The sequence below is a fragment of the Orcinus orca genome, chromosome 12 (assembly GCF_937001465.1).
Source record: "Orcinus orca chromosome 12, mOrcOrc1.1, whole genome shotgun sequence".
Lineage (NCBI taxonomy): Eukaryota > Metazoa > Chordata > Mammalia > Artiodactyla > Delphinidae > Orcinus > Orcinus orca.
In genome coordinates this window covers 51968052-51988358 of record NC_064570.1, presented here as the reverse complement: position 1 = coordinate 51988358, position 20307 = coordinate 51968052, and the positions used below count along the sequence as shown (strand labels likewise).

General features: G+C 35.4%; 1 protein-coding gene across 6 annotated transcripts in view; it reads right to left on the bottom strand.

The window, feature by feature from the left end:
* Positions 1–20307, bottom strand: part of ATG5 (autophagy related 5) — a 119614-nt gene that overhangs the window by 96367 nt on the left and 2940 nt on the right. For 5 of the 6 annotated variants that reach the window (XM_033418748.2, XM_049695318.1, XM_004264768.3 and 2 more), the window contains exons 2-3: positions 17575–17739; positions 8774–8901 (exon numbers count right to left, since the gene is read on the bottom strand). In XM_033418748.2, the coding sequence (XP_033274639.1) occupies positions 8774–8901; positions 17575–17682 (236 nt within the window). In that variant the 5' untranslated portion in view covers positions 17683–17739. The remainder of the gene's footprint in view (positions 1–8773; positions 8902–17574; positions 17740–20307) is intronic. The other variant, XM_012539521.3, reaches the window with a different exon arrangement.

Here is a 20307-nt window from a genome sequence, read left to right as displayed (position 1 = left end):
TACAACTCCAAAATAAATTTCCAGCATGTTTCAACATCAAACATCAGGGGACTTCAACCACAAATCACAGAAAGGTAATGTTTTACACAGTTACTTGCCTGGGCTAATATGGCATAGTTTCTAGGCATCGGGTGTTTTTTTTTTTTTCTTTCTAACCATACTGTTCCCCAGGGAATCCTCAATATACATAATGAAATTGTACTAAGGCACCTTTTATCAGCCATGAGCACGGTTATGTCACAGTACTGCCACATCTAATTATCATCCAAGCACTCACATTGGGCAACCAGTTTTTTTCTAGAGGGGTGGGATAGGGAAGGTGGGAGGGAGGGAGACACAAGAGGGAGGAGATATGGGGATATATGTATATGTATAGCTGATTCACTTTGTTATAAAGCAGAAACTAACACACCATTGTAAAGCAATTATACTGCAATAAAGATGTTAAAAAAAAACCTCAAAATTTTAGAAAATGTTAAGAACTGAGAAGAGCACCTAAAAGAGCATGCAATCACCTATTTTGTACTTATTACTATTAACATTACAGTATATAAATTTCCAGTCTTTTCTTTATGCATACATATCTAAATATACATTAGGCTTATCCTTTACAGACTGCTATAACCTGCTTTTTTCATATAACAATATGTGAACATTTTGCAAAGTCACTAAACATTCTTCTGTAGCCTAATAATAAAATAATAAATTTGGGACTTCCTAAATGAGAGAACATTTCCTAATATAACCATTACCCACAGTGAAGCAAATTATTTAGTAACAAGCAAGTTAATAATACAAACCTTGCAGATTTCAGTGGACAAACCTTATTTTTTACATCCTTTTAAAGAATCTAAAGTAGCTTAATCAGTGAATCAGAATAAATAATCCTCCCAACAAAGACAAAAAGAAGACTGTCTGGTTTTATGTACAGTCCCGTTCTTTCCTATATATTAGTGAATTACTCCTAAATTTAAGAGTGGAAAACTTTGAAAATACATCTAATTTCCTTCCAAATGAGTGACCCAAATATATGACCTGATCAATATTCAAATATTAGCTAATACTATTTATGTTTGCTTACATCTACATAATATAATTGTGGAAAAATCATCAGTCATTAGAGATCATATATTTATTTAGAATGAATTTAAGATGAATGCCCTGCTAGCAAAATAAAACAGTGAGTAGTTTTAGTCATATATGTGTTGTATCTCTTAATAAAACCCTCAAACTTCTCTCTAGTCGAAAGTCAGTATCTAACACAAATCCTTCATAACTAGGAATGAATATGAAGTAAATCTTGAATTAACTAAATTACAGAATGCTTCCTTTAGGAAATTCTCTAATCAGGAAAAACTCCAGTCTCAGTTAAAAACTGAAATAAAAATATTAATTAAAAAAACACAAAAACATTGCACTATAAACAAGTTATAGATTCTATCCAATTCTGATCTTTCTCTCTGACCTCTTAAAATTGCACAGGCTCTACATAATGCCCTGCACTTTTACAAATTAGACCTTTTTTAGTCTTCATGTCCCTCTGAGTTATGTGCAACTAGGTTAAGAATGAATATGGGTACTTAAACTAATAGAGCATACTGCTTTCCAAACTCGATGCAGCACTGCAGATATAATTGTAGAATCCCTTTAGCAAATTATTGACCTATTGGATAGATTCACCAGTAACCCCATAAAATGACTAGCAATTCAGTGTTGTACACGTTCTCCACCATTCACAAATGGAACTATATACAAATTCTAAAGTTAAATAAAATATTATCTTAAAGTAATCTATACAGTCACATAAAATCAAGTACAACCTTAAAAATAAATAACAAGTATTTGAGTTAGAATACAATTTAAACATAAAAAGACTCAAAATAATCAGTTATTTTTTTACCCTCAATATTAAAAAAAAAAAAAAGGCCTGCAAGTGCACAGAATCTTGAACAAAGTAGCTAATAGCTGCTGAATGCATAAATCAAAGATCCACAGAATAGTTAACCCTTGGTATACCATGAAGATCCAATGCACCCAATTTTAGGTTCTGAACTTCTTTTCTGAGCAGCTCTATTTTAAGATTAATACTTTATAACTTTTATTCTTTTTTTTAAAGATTTTTTTGATATGGACCATTTTAAAAGTCTTTACTGAATTTGTTACAATATTGCTTCTGTTTTATTTTTTTGGCCGTGAGGCATGTGGGCTCTTAGCTCCCAACCAAGGATTAAACCCGCACCCCCTGCACTGGAAGGTGAACTCTTATCCACTGGACCACCAGGGAAGTCCCCCCTTTTATTCTTTCTTAAAAGTCTTCCAAAAATCACAGAGAAAACTCACTTAAGAAAAAAGAAGAAAAAAACTTAGTCTGTCTAGAAACTGCCATGTGAATTCACTGGACCCTTCTACAAATCTAAGATATATTGTGGTATCTTAGTGATCCTATTTTTTTCCTCTATCTTGAAACATTTTTCTATTTCATCATTCTAGGGATTTTTTCATCATTACTTATCAATTATTCCTAACTAAAAAAAAGATTAAAATAATAAGAATTTGGAAGAATAATGTTATGCCTAGAAGAAAGATATAATAATGCATCCTTCTTCCATTTTCTTACTTTGTCACCCAAAACATTATATCATATTCCAAAAAGCATAAAATAAGGATGCATACCCCATCTTTGGAGTCTACTTTTATCTCTCATTAATACAGCTGAAAATTCAAAATGTCTTATTTTCCACCTATATCGACAGAGGAAGATGTTACATAATTAGATAAATCAAAAGATTTTTGCAAAGAGACAGATAGCAGTACTTTAGACTTTAATGACATTGGTAAACTGATCATATAAGTGAAATCTCAGACTATGAGTCTTTAGATGATGATTTCCTAGGTGAAGTTTATAAAACTCAAGAACTAATGCATAAACAATGTATTTCTAAGGACATATGGCATTCTTATCCACTTAGTCATTCAAAACAAAGGATTTCTTCATACAGTATTTCATGACTAGAACCTAGACCATTCCATTTTGCTAAAAGGATGTGGATCAGTATTCTTATCTTTAATGCCATTTGTACACTGCAATTTACTTGACAGTAAGTGGGCAAATATTAAAGCCAGATTTGTACACAAAGATGACTGGAAGGAATTAAGATGATGTAGAAATTAAAAACAATTGGACTGCTCATTCAGGATGTTTACTCATGTAATAAAGAAATTATTTTACAACAAAATCACGATCTAGGGCTTTTTAAATTTCGTAAAGTATTGCCGTTAAACGCAAGAAGAGCCAGAAGCGATGACAAGCTGGAACCTCATACAAGTCTATTTGAATGTTTGACAACTAATGAGCAGTAACTTGCATTGAGGACATTGCCCACTTCTGGTATATATATACCTTTGAAACCAGGAAAACATGGAGTGAAAAATTGAATTTCTATATTTAAATGCTTATTAAAATTTCTATAATAAAGTTGTTATATGCCATTCCTTTATACTTCTCTAAGTTATTTATAAAGTGACTTACACACACACACACATACATACACACACACACACACACACACACACACACACACACACACACACACATATTTTAAAGTTCATTGGTCGCAAATAGTAAATGATGGGCTTCCCTGGTGGTGCAGTGGTTGAGAGTCCACCTGCCGATGCAGGGGACACAGGTTTGTGCCCCAGGCCAGGAAGATCCCACAAGCCGCGGAGTGGCTGGGCCTGTGAGCCATGGCCGCTGAGCCTGCGTGTCCGGAGCCTGTGCTCCGCAACCGGAGAGGCCACAACAGTGAGAGGCCCACGTACCGCAAAAAAAAAAAAGTAAAGGATGATGACTTTTTCCTGATATACGAAGGGTTAGGATGGAAATTTAAGTATGATAATTTCTAAAACTTATATTTAAGATTTAAAAATATAAAAAATATTAACCTAAGAGCATTCTAAATAATACAATAGCTAACAGTTACCCTGTAACAATCGTTAGAAATAAAACTAAGCCAGAAAAATTTAGGAGTAAAATAACTATTTACTTCTATCTATTGTCAAAGTATATAGACCATACGTGGATCATCAATGCAGATGCTTATGTCAGAACGATTTTGATGCAAGTATTATACTAACTGCAAACAAATACACCACCTGAATTAACTGGTTCCAAGATTGCTTATTTCTGATGAATCTATTAGTATGCAAGAAAATCTAAAAAACAGAACTGGCAAAAATTACAAGTACTGACTTTCTCTTACACTATTATCTGATTTATGTCAAAGATTTCAAAGTACTAATTTGCACAATTCCTCTAAACAGATATTCCATGTAATTCTGTTATGAGGCTCCTAACCCGTAACACAGAAACCATGTAAGCCATAACTGTGAGTAAATCGTAATGTAGCCATTTGGCTGTTACACTGCTATTCCTGCCAATTTAACCTAAATTTAAAAGAAAAGGAAGTGGTGAGGATTTGAACCTGGAATACCGCAGAAGAGGACCAAACTGGTAAAGTTTCAATCTACCGCGCTATAAAAATTAACTGCACCGGAATATTTAGTGTTGTGTCTACTTCCACATTTTATTCATTTTCTTTCTCTTCCTTAAATTGCTCTAGCCTTTTCTAAATTCAATTCTCTAAATGAATTAACATTTTCTTTTTTTTTTTTTGCATAAGTTGCTTCTTCTTTACCCTTTCATTACTGCTAAAATACATATACATACTGGCACATGGCATGGCAGTAACAGATACGCTTTGACGTCAGCCAAGGGTGCTCATTCTAGTCTAAACATCTGCAGTTAGATAGCAAACCAGTATTTTAAGATCAGTATTGAAAGGAATCTTCCCTATATACTAGAGAACTATTGTCCCACTCCATTTCACTGAAATAAATGCATCCTATTCATAAGTTTGCTACATTAGCGATTCACTGAAAACAGGATTACATTCTAATGAATAAGGGTTTAACTCAAACGTAAACCAAAGTAATTTAATGATTACAATCTATTTTGCGTTACTCTGTCTATAGTACAAACACAGACAATTACAGGCCAGTGCTGTGTTTCTCAGCTTTCTAAGGCTATTCTTATGGATGGAAAAGTACAGAAATAACCAACTAAAGGGATACTACATGTATAAAATGCTAAGTCAACCACATTTCAAAAAATCTAGTTTACAGAATAATTTATAAAATTCTAAAAATGCACAACCTTAGAAAAATGACTGGACATAAGAGAAGAGCCTGCACAATATTTACAATTAAGATGTTTAAATTACTTTGTTAAAATTTACTTCTGAAATCACATAGGTACAGTATTAAATTCTGGGTCACTGTATTATGCCTACATTTAAGATCAACATCAGTATTTGCTGCCTTTTTTTTTTTTAATTCCAAAGGTAGTTTCAACATTTTCAACAACCAGTCCTGAAAATAAGTCAATTTACACAAAGTAATAATATCCTTGTAGAGACACTTGTTTTACAGTTGACAAAGAAACTTTTTCTAAATTTTGTACCTGGAGGCCTAAGAGGCATTAGGGTATACCAACAAAGTATTCTTTAGAAGAACCAAGAACTTTTCTCTTAAGATAAGCCTAATATAAAAGTAACAAATACAAAGTTTGAACACTTGAGTTATGGTAACAAGAAACTTTATCCCTTAAAATGCAATGTTAGAGCACCCTCTGCTGACTAATCAACTCAAATCACTCTTTAAAAAGAGATCCTTAATTTGAATTAAGATCAGCACTTTCCATTTCCCATACAATTTTTAAAAGCACTAATCAGATAAGGCCTCCTTGGCATCTCTCTACAAATCAACAACATATTAAGTATTCATTATGTGCATACCACTGTTCTTAAATACTTTTCTATTCTAATATAGACAAATTAACATAAGTAATTAGAACATACAGAATCAGAGAAAACAACAACTAAGAAAGAGAATATCAGCATGTATGGTAGAAAGAGCCCTCAAAATATGGTCCTACTTGCTCATTTGAGTAAGTTATTTATTTGAGCCTCAGTTTTCTCAATTAAAAAAAGAGACTTATTTAGATTCATTTTTTCATTCAACAAACATTTATGTAGCACCTCTTACAAGCTACTGCTTAAGGTACAGAGCACCTGCTCAAGCATCTCACAGATGATTAAATATTTGTAATAATAATTAATATGAATAGGAGAAAGGGTTACAGAGAGAGAAGGAATATCAATTTATGCTTTCTTCCTTCTTTTATGAATTGTCTAAACTGGTGTTTGATTTCCTTTCTCACTTGAATTTACTTAAAACTCCAAAGAATCAAGTATAAGGCAGATATTATCATCCTACTGAAATAAATGCTCCTCTATGCTTAAGACACATTTATGGTCTCAAAAGTCCAAGTCCTACAAAGCTTCAGTGGTAGCTGCTTCCCTACAATGATTATCCTATCCTATGAAGCCCCTGCTTAAATGCCAGATAGATATCAACATCCTATTTCCAGGAAGATAACTCTTATCACACAAGAGAAAATTGCTATTGTTGGGAGCAAAGAGAGAAAAGATCAGAACTTAGTCCAGAGGTCCTAAATTCTATTCATGCCTCGATAAGTTATTCATTCCTCAAATATATGGAATACCTAACAGTACAGGAAAAGCTGTATCAAAAGCCATTAAATACAATGAGTGTACAGCAAGACACAGCTATGAAAGTGGTATCATGCATAAAAAGCTTATGCTAACACCCCAAAAACTAAAATGAAGATATGTGAACACAACTGCTTTCACATAAGCTCTCTAAAAGGAAGAATAATTTCACTCTTTAATAAAAGACTTTCAGAAGGGATAAATAATGACAAAGTAGGAACACGTCTCTTGAAGCCAAAATCATCACTCTGTCGTAACAGGGAGGAATGAGTCCAAATGTTGTTTACTGATATCATATACAGAATACAAACCTACAGAAGACAAATCATAGCAAATACAAAAATAATCACCACACAAGATAAATTAAAATGGCAGCTGAAAGATGATGACTTAATAATCATTCACTATAAAAACTAAATTGAGGTTTCCCATCTTTTCCAGAGTTTCTCAACTGGGGGTGGTTTTGCACCCCTTGCCCCAGGACATTTAGCAACATTTTTACAATCACAACTGAAGGGCGTGCAACTGGCAATAGTGGGCAGAGACCAGGGCTGCTGCTAAAAACACTACAACATACAGAGTAGCTCTCCCACAGCAAAGAATTATCTGGGTCCAAAATGTCAGTAGGGCCCTTGTTGAGAACCCATGCTTTACAGTGATAAAACTGAAAAGCCCACTGTCAGTCACATGAGTTCTTAAGGGAATCTATAACTAATACACATAAAGCAATACAATTTCAACATCCATCTATAATACAGATAGAACCGTCAAGAACACAGAGATACCCTATTGCTGCTACTCACCCACAATCTTTCCCCCTCCTTCCTCTCCCTCTACTCTCCTGATCCTTGCTCCTCTTATACTTCTTCTAAGCCACCTTCCCATTCCAAAACCTCCAATTCTTCTGAGAAATAAAAAGAAACAGAAAACATTGACTTATCTATGCTGCCAGAGGTCTAGAACTATTCAAGAGTCATAATGAGTCTGATAATGTGATTATGAAGCTCAGTATTCTGTTTTGACTAAATAATGAACGTTATACAAAAAAAAAAAGAAAAAAAAGGTTAGTGATGTGACCCATAACTCAATACAAGATATCACCTTGCATGTCTCTAAATCATTAAGAGAAATCTACCCACTCTTGGAAATTCATCAGCACAAGGTGAGTTCTAAAAGTTCACTCCTTGTTTCTAAGTAATCCTTGGATTCAAGTCAGCTGCACTTATTACACACCTACTAGCTTCCTTTTATTTGCTTTAAGTCTCTTTTAAAACTCTTCATTTTTATTATTCCCAGATTCAAAGAGCAAGTCCATTATTAAACTATTTACATTTTTCATATTTCACTTAAAGCTCAACTCAGCCTGTATCTTTCTCATTCAACTACATCTATATGGCAGCATTTCAACACCTATATCTCAGCGTATCTTGAGTCATTTTTTAACATTCTTCTCCCTGTAATTTCTTCAATTTCATTAAATATTTTTGGAAGCACAATGACCAAAGCTCCCAGTAACAGAGGAAGTACAAAATTACATCATCTATACATGGATAAGCCCAGATTTATGTGTCTGAAAAGGTATTTATTTTAAATGTTTCTGAAAAAATGGTATTCCGATATACTACCAAAATTATTTTTCACACAAAAAGGAAATCAATATAATTTAAATACTAAACCAAGGCTAAACAACATGTGCTTATAGCACAGTGGTCAACTATATATGACAATCAGTTTAAAAGATGCCCCTTTAGGTAATCATGTGTATATAAAGTTCTGTTTATAAAGATTTTAGAGATAGAAACAAAACTGAATAGTGTCACAGAGTGACTTATTCATAAGGGCGTTTTAAATATAGGTTTAAAAAAAATAAAAAACAAAAACTCCATAACCAAATATACTATTATTATGCCGTATAAAAAAATCTATTGATGAAAATATACAAATCTGTCCAGTCTCCCATGCATCCAAATAGAAGACAGAAATATTGCCAATAAAATATTCCAGCATTGGTTTAAAATTCACTGTATTATAGAGCTAGACTAGTGATTTCTTGTATAGAACTTTTAAAAAACTGCTTCAAGGCACTATACCTTCTTAAAGCTAGTATATACTCAACGCTTAATAATGCAGAAAAATTCACTCACCATTTCAGTGGTGTGCCTTCATATTCAAACCATATCTCACTAATGTCTTCTTGTCTCATAACCTTCTGAAAGTGCTTTTTCACTTTGTCAGTTACCAACGTCAAATAACTTACTCTTGGCAAAAGCAACTGAAATGAAAATTTGTAAACCATATTTATTTACTATTTTTTCAAAAAGAAATATACTAAATAGGTTTTTTAATATATTTTGAATATTCTGAAAAACAACCATTTTCTTTGCATTATTTTGAATATTCCACACAATGTCAACTGCTTTTTATAGAAAATCAAAGGCTAAAGGCTAAGATGTTTTAAAATTTCTTATGAGGTCATTACTTATGTATAGCTTATAAGATAAATGCCTGGAATAATAAACAACACAAGTCTATGTGCAATCTTTCTGTAATACTTTTTTCCAAATAAAAATACAATGCAATCAGATGTCATACTATTTAGGATACTTATTAGTTCTATCAAATTTAACTTAAAAATTAATATGATTCACCTGAGTTAATTCAACTTCTGAGAAGATAATCAACTCAGTCTAATGTACACCTTGACTTATCAATCAGGACTTCTCAATTGGTCCATCACATTTTGATAATCTACTGTGTACTGGCTTAGTTGCAGTGAAGAACACCAAGACAAGGACATAATCTATCCTTTTCTATGAGGCTAAAATAAAGTGGAGGCTAAAAACAAAACAAAATAAAGAAAATTCATAAAAAGTACTTACAAAAATACTTCATGGCAGCAATAGAAAGAACTTTGAAGGTGGAATAGAAATTTTCATTTGATAAACAGTGAAGCCTACTATGATACCATTAATGGCATGATGAAAAACAGTACTTGAGGAATATTCTAGCCATTGTATGTAAAAATTGCAATAAGGTAAGATTCTAGATAGGAAATCTGTTAAGGAAATATTACATGAGATGAGAAAGAAGGAATGGAAAAGTGGGGGAGGTCTGGAAGTCAGAACAGATTTTTGTGATTACTAATGAAGAAATCTCAAGGAGAGAGGTAAGTTAGATGACTGACTTTTGAGCTACACATTTAAATATTTAAATGCAATGAAGTACAAGCTTAGAGTATAATGCTGGTAGACTGATGATCCTCCCACTGTCAATCAACTCCCTCAATCTATCCTTATGGAGGCTGGACCTACTTGGACTCTGGAGAGAGAAAAGTCTGGAAAGGAACACTGAGGTTAGTAAAGCCTCAACTGGAATAGTATGAAGGCTGTCAGCGTTTTTCCCCTAGGAAAGGTACCGAGAAAAAAAACATAAAAGAGCAAGAATTTATTTAAAGAACCTACAAGTAGATAAAAGGAGGAAACTGGCAAAAATTCATGTGTTTTCCTCCTTTGCAGCAGACTCTCCAGCCATTTCTTGTTTTCCTAAGCTTCTGTCTTCTTTTGCTGGTAAAACTGTTTTGTTACTCTCTTTCACCTGCTTCTGTGAGTGTAACTCTGCATCAATTTTCATGCTGCTTATTCAAGGTTATGTCTTTTGATCAGTAAATTAAGTAGAATTATGTAGCAGGCTGGGAAATACATACAAAGAGAAATATTCTGGTTAAAGGAACTCTGATACTTAATCACTGAAGATCAAGGTAACAGGTCCCAGTTAGGTAAGGGAACATGACAGTAGTCCTAGGAGCTACAGGGTACAGGGGTATGGGCAGTAGGTGGCATGCTCCAGTATGGAATAAAAGGTACCAATACTAGGAACAAGGTGTTGGATAGCTGTGTGGATTCAACAGAACATAAGTTCCTCTTTTATAAAGAAACAACTAGAATGTGATTAGGGAAGAAAAAAAAAGGAATCTAATACTATGTATAAGGAAAAGCACTAGCTGTTTTACAGGCAGAATTATTATCACCTCTATTTTACATACAGCTTAAATAACTTGCCAAAACCATATTCTATTAAATAAATGGCAAAGAAATGATTCATTAGAGTCAGAAATGACAGAATCAAGTACAGAAGTATCATGGACAGTCTCTAAGAAATTAAAATAGCACGGTAAGTTAGCCATTTTTAAAAAATAAATAAGTATGGTCTATTAGTCCAATAGTTCTATGTTAGTAAGTCAAGGACTTTAATTTAAAATGTCTGTTGGGCATTGCATAGCTATCTATTCTGTAGAGAATGATATTACCCTATGGAGATCATAGGAAGGAAGATATATCAGGACTAAATGAGTAAGGATATCAACTCCTGATTTTGGAAAGAGCTGTACTACATGCATAGGGTTCAACCAAATATGCTGAAAAATTCACAAATGATTTTCATGAAACAAAAACTTATTTACAATAAGGAATGAGGAACATTAGAATGTAAGCTCCAGTAAGACAGGGGTTTTCATCTGTTTTGTTCACTGCTAACTAACATTCCCAATGCCCAATATCGTGCCTGCTTCATAGCAGGCATACAATAAATATTTGCTGAATGAATCGGAGATGCAAAAGGTTAAGTGGGACAAAAGGTCAAAAGTGATAAATTGTAAAAGAATGCTCATTCTTCAGACAGAAGGTACACTAAAATGTAGCTGGAATCTTCTGTCCTAAATTAGCCTGTGTGAGTAATCAGTAACTAACATAAATATCTATACACAGTAGCATTAAGAAATAACTAGAGTAGGTATAGATACTTTATCTAGTAAATATTTAAATAGGTAAAAAGGGAAAGAAAGTAACAGCAAAAAGACATCACCCTGCCTTCTACAACCAGATTGTATCACATAAGGTTTTTCTTTGGTGTACCAAATTGGTTTACTTCAAGTTCATTTTTTAAAATTGTGGTAAAATATACCTAGTGTTAAATTTACCAGGTTAACCATTTTAAGTGTATAGTTCAGTGGCATTAAGTACATCCACACTGCTGTGCAACTATCACCACTGTCCATCTCCAGAACTTTTCATCATCCCAAACTCAAACGCTGTACCTATTAAACAGTAATTCCCCCGTTCTCCTCTTCCCCCCGGCCCTTTATAATCACTTTTTTACTTTCTGTCTCTTTGAATTAGATCATTCTAGGTACCTCATCTAAATGGAATCATAAAATATTTGTCCTTTTGTGTCTGGCTTATTTCACTTTGATTAATGTCTTCAAGGTTCTTTAAGTTCTTTTAATACAAAAAGGATTAACCCCCCCCGGGGACACTGTCCACTACGTGGACTCTGTCATTCCCTTATTCCTCATTCAGCACTGTCAAGTACTCAGTATGACACAAGTGATTCATTTTTTTTTTCTGTACAGCTTATAAGTAATACATGTTTTACATAGTTGTATAGATTACTTATGTTTCAGAAAAAAAGTGCCCGTAATATTATTTGTTTACACCAAATCCTATTTTGTCCAACAATTTTCAATTATAAAATTAGAGATTCACTTATCTAAAAACAAAAACAGAATTAAAATACACTAGAATTCTGTCCCATTTCAATGTGTGAGGCATCACACTAGGTGATGAGGATAGAGCACTGAATGAGACAAAGAATTCTTCCTCTCACGGAGCTCACAGGCTTGAGAGGCAGACAGCAAAAACAAAATTACAAATATGATGAATGCAAAGAGGAAGTAAAGAACATTATAGGAGCAAGTAGCAAAGAAATTTAACCCAACCTAGGAGCTCAGGGAAGCCTTGACAGGAAGTCAATTTTAAGGCAAGGGTCAAAAGGGAAACAGGAATGAACCAAACATGCGTTGGTGTGGATGTCTGGGTGTGAGTAGGGGTGGGAGATACTGCTGCTCATTACAGCAGAGGGAACTGCAAGAAGGCATGGCGTGAATACAAAAGGACAAAGACTGGCACGTGAGGAATTATAAGAAGTTGAATACAACAGGACTGTAGAGGTTTAGGACAGAATAATACTGAAGAAGCAAGGGACCAGATCACGAAGAGCCTTGCAAACTATATTAAGGATCCTAAAGACAATGAAAAGCCACTAAAGGTTTCTAGCTGGCAGGTGACAATGTCAGATACGTGTTCTGAAAAGATGACTCCAACTGCAGACTGGAAAATGGAAAGAGGGCAAGACTGAAACCAGGGAAATTAGTTAATACTATACAATACACTAGTTTTTTGTTGTTGTTGTTGTTTTATAAATTTATTTATTTATTTGGCTGAGTTGGGTCTTCGTTGCTACGCACAGGGGCGAGAGGGGGCTACTCTTTGTTGCGGTGCGCAAGTTTCTCATTGCGGTGGCTTCTCTCATTGTGGAGCACGGGCTCTAGGCACGCGGGCTTCAGTAGTTGTGGTATGCGGGCTCAGTAGTTGTGGCTCGCGGGCTCTAGAGCACAGGCTCAGTAGTTGTGGCACACGGGCTTAGTTGCTCCGCAGCATGTGGGACCTTTGCAGACCGGGGCTTGAACCCGTGTCCCCCGCATTGGTAGGTGGATTCTTAACCACTGTGCCACCAGGGAAGTCCCAATACACTAGTTTTTAAATGGTGTCCTGAACTAGGCTGTATCAGTGGGTATGAAAGGAATCAGAAAAGCGTGAAATATTTGAGATGTAAAATCAGATGGACTAAGTTATGAATTAATGTCAGGGATACGGGAGAAGGAAGTATCAAAGCATGAGTCCCATATTAATTACTGTAAGAGTAATTAATTAGCTGGATGATAAAACAGGAAGGGAAGATGGCAGATAATCAGGTTTTCTGGAGTAAAGATGATGAGTCCAGTTTCAAACTCACTCAGTTTGAGTTCCTTCAAGACATCTAAGTGAGGTCATCCAGCAGAAAGACATATAGGTCTGGAGCTCAGGAGAAAAATCCTGGGGAGCTGTCAATATAAAAATGCTCAACAAAGACATAAAAATGGAGTGAAAGCTCTGGGCGGGGGGGAACAGTGATGTGGAAAAAGAAAAAAAAAAGGCAAAGCCCCAACGGATGCCAACACTGAGCAACAAGCAAAAGAGGTCCCCTGGCAAAGGGGACCACAGAAGCAAAACCAGGAATGAGGCACTGCAGAGCAATGGAGAAAACAGCCAATGACAACAAATAGTGCTGAGAGATCAAGCAAATGAAAGGTCAAAAACAGACTCTAGGTCTGGTAAAAAAAAAAAAAAAAAAGATGTCATTAGTGACAGTGACAAGAACAGTTCTGTTGGAGTAGGGTGAAATATGATTACAGTGAAGTAAGTGATGGGAGATGGGAAGGAAACAATGAGTACAGACAGTCTTTTTAATAAGTCTGGCTGTGAAGGAAAAGCAAGCAGTTGAAAGGAGGATGAGGTCAACAGAGGGCTGTTTTAGGATAGATAGGATTTGAGACAATATAAATACTGCAAAGAAGAAGTCAGTAGATAGAAAAATTTGAAAGTAAAGTAAATAGAGAAGCAGGAGATGGGATCCAGAACACAGATGGAAGGCTGGGCCTTGTCTAGGAAGAAAGCACACCTCTTCCATTAAAACAGGAGAGAGAAGTAAAAATATGTTGAGTGCAGATATGTTTTACAGACTTGGTGGCAGAAAGTTAAGGAAGGTCCTATTGTATGGTTTCTATTTCCTTTGTAAAGTGGAAAGTGAGGTCACCTGTCAAGAAAGATGAGGTCAGGACTCAGAGAAATAGTCCTAGCGGAGAAGAACAGAGACAGCTAACTAAGGAAACATAAAAGGAATGCTGGGAAATGTTTAGGGTCCACTCAAATCGATGACCACGTATCTGTGTGATTTCCTCTGGTAACAAGTCACAAACTATGAATGCGATTTAGTATGTATGTTTCATACTGGACAATCTAAATGAAAAGCAACAGTTCAAATGAATATAACAGAAACAACAAAAACAGAAAAGTTGCCTATTTTCCTTCCTAATACTCCCTGTAAAATAAGATGTAATTCTCAATGATATACATATAGGATGATGGCTGAAAGATTTATACGGAGCCAACAAATAGACAGGAATATGTCTAACATTAACATGCTTTTCCAATGGAAACAGGAAATTCCAGAAGACTATATGAATAATAGTTTATAAATTTGGTACAAGTGGATATTTTTAAATCTAGTTTCTAAGAAATAAGCTATAAACATTAATAAAAATAAACTACATTCCCTTTCACCCATCCTTCCTGCACCTCCACGTGAACGTGAATGGACTCTTCAACCCTTGGTGACAACCCTGTTATGTTACCTCACCTGAACTTTGAGAATGTCTGGGAAAGAGGTCTACTGGCTCTCAGGCTATGATATTTTCATCTCATTTCATCCAGAATTTTTAAAACGTTATCATTATTATAACTCAAAGCAATTAAAAAATACATTCAAGTTTAATTTACAACCAAGAGACAGGTGAACTAAAATCATGTTGGCACTAAAATGCTCACCTGTAATAATTCTAAGGGTAACCACTGCTAGTGGTTTTGTATATTGTCTTTCTTATACTTAAGTACGTATGTGTTTATTAAGTATGTATGTATTTAAAGAACAAAATCTGAATTATGCTGCATGGTTTTAAAATCCAGTTCTTTGTTTAATATTTATTATATGCCTATCACCCAATATTCTGCAAAAACATAATCACAATGACTATGTAAGAGTTTCTTTTGGGGGAAGAATTAGGAAGAATTCAAGAAAAAAATCAATTACTATTAGACAAAACAATCCTCTTCCTCCAACAGTTATCCCCTGTTACTCTTTGCCATTTTTAATTCGATTAGGAACAGACAGAAAACAACTTACCCTCTAGTTCTCACAACGGTCTTTTCATATTTAAACAGATTCATATATAAGGAAGGAAAAATGTTATATTCTTTACTTGGATTTTTTTTTAACTGCAGAAAGTGTGTCAAACATCATACTCTGATTTAAAAGTAAACAGTCTTAAATTACATATTTCTTAGTTTTTGCCACTTTGACCAACTGGACACATATACTCTTTTGTTTAGATACTATCAGAAAGCTACCCAAAGTTAAAAGTTTTCATTAAAATAGCAAAAGCTAGTTTGGAAACAAACATAAATGATATCCTAACCCATGCTACAGGGGGAGAAGAGGAAAAATACATCTAACAAATGAAATGTCTCTAAAAATAAACTATGATCACACTTCATTTTTAACTATGGAAGTTTTTCTAAAGGCAGAAAATTGTTGAGGTTTCCAAAGTTAAAACGACTCAAATTTATAAATGTAATCAGCTACGACTACCTAAATACTAGTACAAAAGACTGCCCAATTTCTCTGAAATTATCATTCATTAAGAAAACCCAGAGAAGTTAAAACAAACCCCTAACATGGGTGTGGAGAGGCTTTCATGCACTGAGTATCTACCATTTGCATGACGTATGCCAGATTCGAGAATGTGCAGAGAAAAATGCAAGTTCCTCTACCCAAAAATTTAGTGAATGGGCCCCTGAAGGAGCTTCTTCCAGCAGTCTGACTTCCCACAGCTGGAGAAGGCTGTGGAATACTGCTGCCTCTCCAACAGACAGGAATAAAGCCAAGCGCAAGCATTACTTAAGTGAAACAAGAGGACTTCCCTGGTGGCGCAGTGGTTAAGATCCGCCTGCCGATGCAGGGGACACGGGTTCGAGCCCTGGTCCGGGAAGATCCCACATGCTGCGGAGCAACTAAGCCCGTGTGCCACAACTACTGAGCCTGAGCTCTAGAGCTCGCGGGCCACAACTACTGAAGCCCTCGCACTTAAAGCCCGTGCTCCGCTACAAGAGAAGCCACTGCAATGAGAAGCCAGTGCGCCGCAATGAAGAGAAGCCCCCGCTCGCCGCAACTAGAGAAAGCCTGCGCGCAGCAACGAAGACCCAATGCAGCCCAAAAAATTAATTAATTTTTTTAAAAAGCGAAACAAGAAATAATCCAGAACCACAGATACATTTCCACTTCTCCAGATCCTCCTGAGTAAACAATATTATGTGTATCTGAGATGAAAAGAAAAAACCTAAAATAACAATTGAGAATGTCTTTGCCTACTAGGGACTATTTAGTAAAAAGGCAAGATACTATTATCTCTGACTGACAGATGCTTATGTTTGGATCTTATATATGCAGTTAGACAAGAAAAAGAAGCAGACTAAAATCAGAAGATAATTGATACTCTTTTTTTTTTTTTTTTTTGTGGTATGCGGGCCTCTCACTGTTGTGGCCTCTCCCGTTGAGGAGCACAGGCTCCGGACGCGCAGGCTCAGCGGCCATGGCTCACGGGCCCAGCTGCTCCGCGGCATGTGGGATCTTCCCGGACCGGGGCATGAACCCGCGTCCCCTGCATCGGCAGGCGGACTCCCAACCACTGCGCCACCAGGGAAGCCCAATACTCTTTTTTTTTTAGAACAGATAATACACTAACTCAAACCTACAAGCCTATATACAGTGATTTATGTTATTAAACAATATATTTCATATAATCTATATTAGCTCATGAACATATGAAGTCACACACACATTCATATGTTCACTCAGCTTGCAAAAGGATTTAAATAGTTGCTTTGAACCACCTAAATACAAAAGAATCAAGTCTGAACTTAGCATTTTCAAAATACCTTCCTGTTAAAAAACCACACATAACTTATGATTCATTATCATATACTATATATGCATAAGAAAAAGAAAGTCAAGAAGGTCCCACATCAACACAACAGTGGTTTTTGCCTCTGAGTAGTAGGATGAGAGGTAATTCTTATTTCCTTCTTTTCGTAGATCTGTCTCCTAATTTTTTCCCACAATAAGCACATACTAATTGTATATAAAATGTTGAAAAACAGCCTCCAGGTTCTTAGAGCTTTATTTACAAAAATGGACAAAGTTATGGTATCCCATTTGCCACCATCAACATACTTACATAATATGGTTCTGCCTCCCGTTCAGTTATCTCATCCTGATAGAGGGTGAAGCAAGTTGGAATTCGTCCAAACCACACATCTCGAAGCACATCTTTGTCATCTGTCATTCTTCCAATGGTTAAAGCAGTACATATAGGCTAAATTCTTTTCCAGCCAAAGCCAAACTGAAAATAAAACAGAGTATTAGATCCTTGCAGGTATAAATGAACCTGCTCCAAAACAAAGAAAGATTATAGGAAAAAAAGAATGCATACAGATTATTCACTTCAAAAAACTCCGTGATGGGCATTCTTTAGAATGAATGCAAAAATCAGTACAACAAATTCTAAATGTGGAGCTATTATTTATTTAAAGAGATCACGGAAGTAACCATTTCAAAATTACATATACAACTAATGAACCACAGCCAAAGTGAAATTATACTTGCATCATTCTCTCAAGCCCCAAAAGTCTACCGCTTTATCTAAAATGAACTCTTCACCTATAACTTCTCTGTGTCTCAGTTTTCTCATCCGTAAAATGGGAATAACAGCACTGACCACATAAGATAGATATGAAAATTAAATTAATACATGTAGAACACTTAGAACAATGCCTATAACACAGTACTATAAAATGTATTTATCATCATAATTGATAGAACCAACCAGAGCATGTCTCAAAAAATGTTCAAAAGTCAAAGACTTTAAGAACTTAGAATAATCAAAAGCATTATTTAGTGTAAACTGGAATTATGAGAGTAAAGGAAAATAACTAAAAATTATACATTGAACACTGCTAATAACATTCAATAGAGAGTCAATAAACATTTGATCATCTGATATGTCCAGCTCTGTGGCAGGTGCTGAGGGCCTACAAGATGATGATGATGATGATGATGATGGTGGTGATAACAACTTTTTTAAAACCTCAGGCATTGCCTAGAAGGTATTAGTTACAAATCTGCTAAACATACCATGCACTTTCATGTCCTTTGCATGGCTTTGCTCATGCCGGTGGTTCCTTACCCTGAAGTAGCCTTCCCCACCTCGCCTTCCAACTTACACATCATTCAGGACACTGCTCAAAATAGCCTTTCTTCTATGTATGAATCAGACAGAACCTCTGTTACCTCACTGTGCCTTTACTTTTCCTCTACTACAGCAGGATTTCCAATCTCATATTTTTTCCATCATACCATACTTACTGCCAAACATCCCTTCCAATTCCAAAATGTCCACGGTTATAACTAAATGTTACTTGTGAGAGCTTTCATAATGCAGGAGGGGAAGAAGTTAAATATTAACAGAACCTATAGTGTTCAGGGAAGAATCTTAAAAGATATTGAACTTGAAGAATGGGTAGAATATGGACAGACAAAAAGAAGACAAATATTCCAAGCAAGGCAAAATAGCATCAGCAAAGGCAGGAAGTGGCAGGCGCAGTATGTGTACCAACTTTTAAGGAAACTTTGTGTTGGGAGGAGTAGTAGATAATGAAACAGCTGAGCTGTGACACGTTTTACTATCATACCTGATCCTAGGTAAGTCACTTTACTTCACTAAGTCTAAATTTCCTTACCTGTAAAAGTCGCCAGGTTGTTCTAGAAAAAAAAAAAGTCTATAAAGTATTTGACATGGTAATGGACACAGCATGTGCTGAGAAATAAAAGCAATTATTATTCTTTTAATGTCAAATTTGTAAATATAAAATGTAACTGGATCATGAAGTACACCAAATAGAAAATTGTGGGTTTTCAATTTCATCCAACAAGCCTACAAAGGTTTTATAATGGTGAAACAAAAACAATTATCTGGTAGCAGTGCACAAAAGGGGATCCAAAGCCAGAGAGAGGCTAGCCAGGAAGCAATTTCAGCAACTAAGGCATATAATGAGTGCCTAACCTAGACTGGTAGCAGTGGATTGATGAGAGACAGGAGGGCTTTCCAAGGAAGAATGAATAGAAGTTGGTAAAAAGACTGGCTGAGGGACAAAGAACAAGGACAGAGAAGATTTAAATGCTTACAGCAGGCTATACAGTAAAGTAGTTAAGGGGTTTTGAAATCAGACTGACATGGGTTTCAACCCTGACTTCCACATATAAGCTGTATGTCCTTGGACAACAAACCTGACATCTCTAAACCTCATATCTATAAACTGAAGATAATTCTAATTTCACAGGGTTGTTGGGTGTTTAGCACCTAGTAACCAACCACTGGAAAAATGGTAAATGTATTTAATACATGGTTTCCCTGTGCTTCCATGGCCCCTCTGCTTGAATACCCTTTGCCCCTTCTCTTGGCCAACTCTTAATCCTCTTTTAAGAGTCAGCTTAACATTAACTCCTTGGGAAGCTTTCCACTAAGCACACTATAATCTAATTACTTCTGTTATTATATCTTTATTGTTATATGGTATAACAATGAATTGCAGCTGTGTATCTTATCTGTCTCTTGCCCCTCCCCACACTGACCTGTCAGTTCCTTGACAACAGAAACTGAGTCATATATACCTTTGTATCCAGGATGTTAGCATAATCAGCACATAATAGGCTCTGGAATTTTTGTTAAACAACTGGAAAATATATAAATAAATAAAATGTGTAAATCCAAAAGTTGTACTAGCTACTTAAACTTTTCCACCTAAACTCTTTCCTAAATATGTACAATCACACTTCATATTCAGCAAATTTCACTATTTTTCCCTCTCATACATATACTATGATATCAACACCATGCATCCAACTTGAAGGC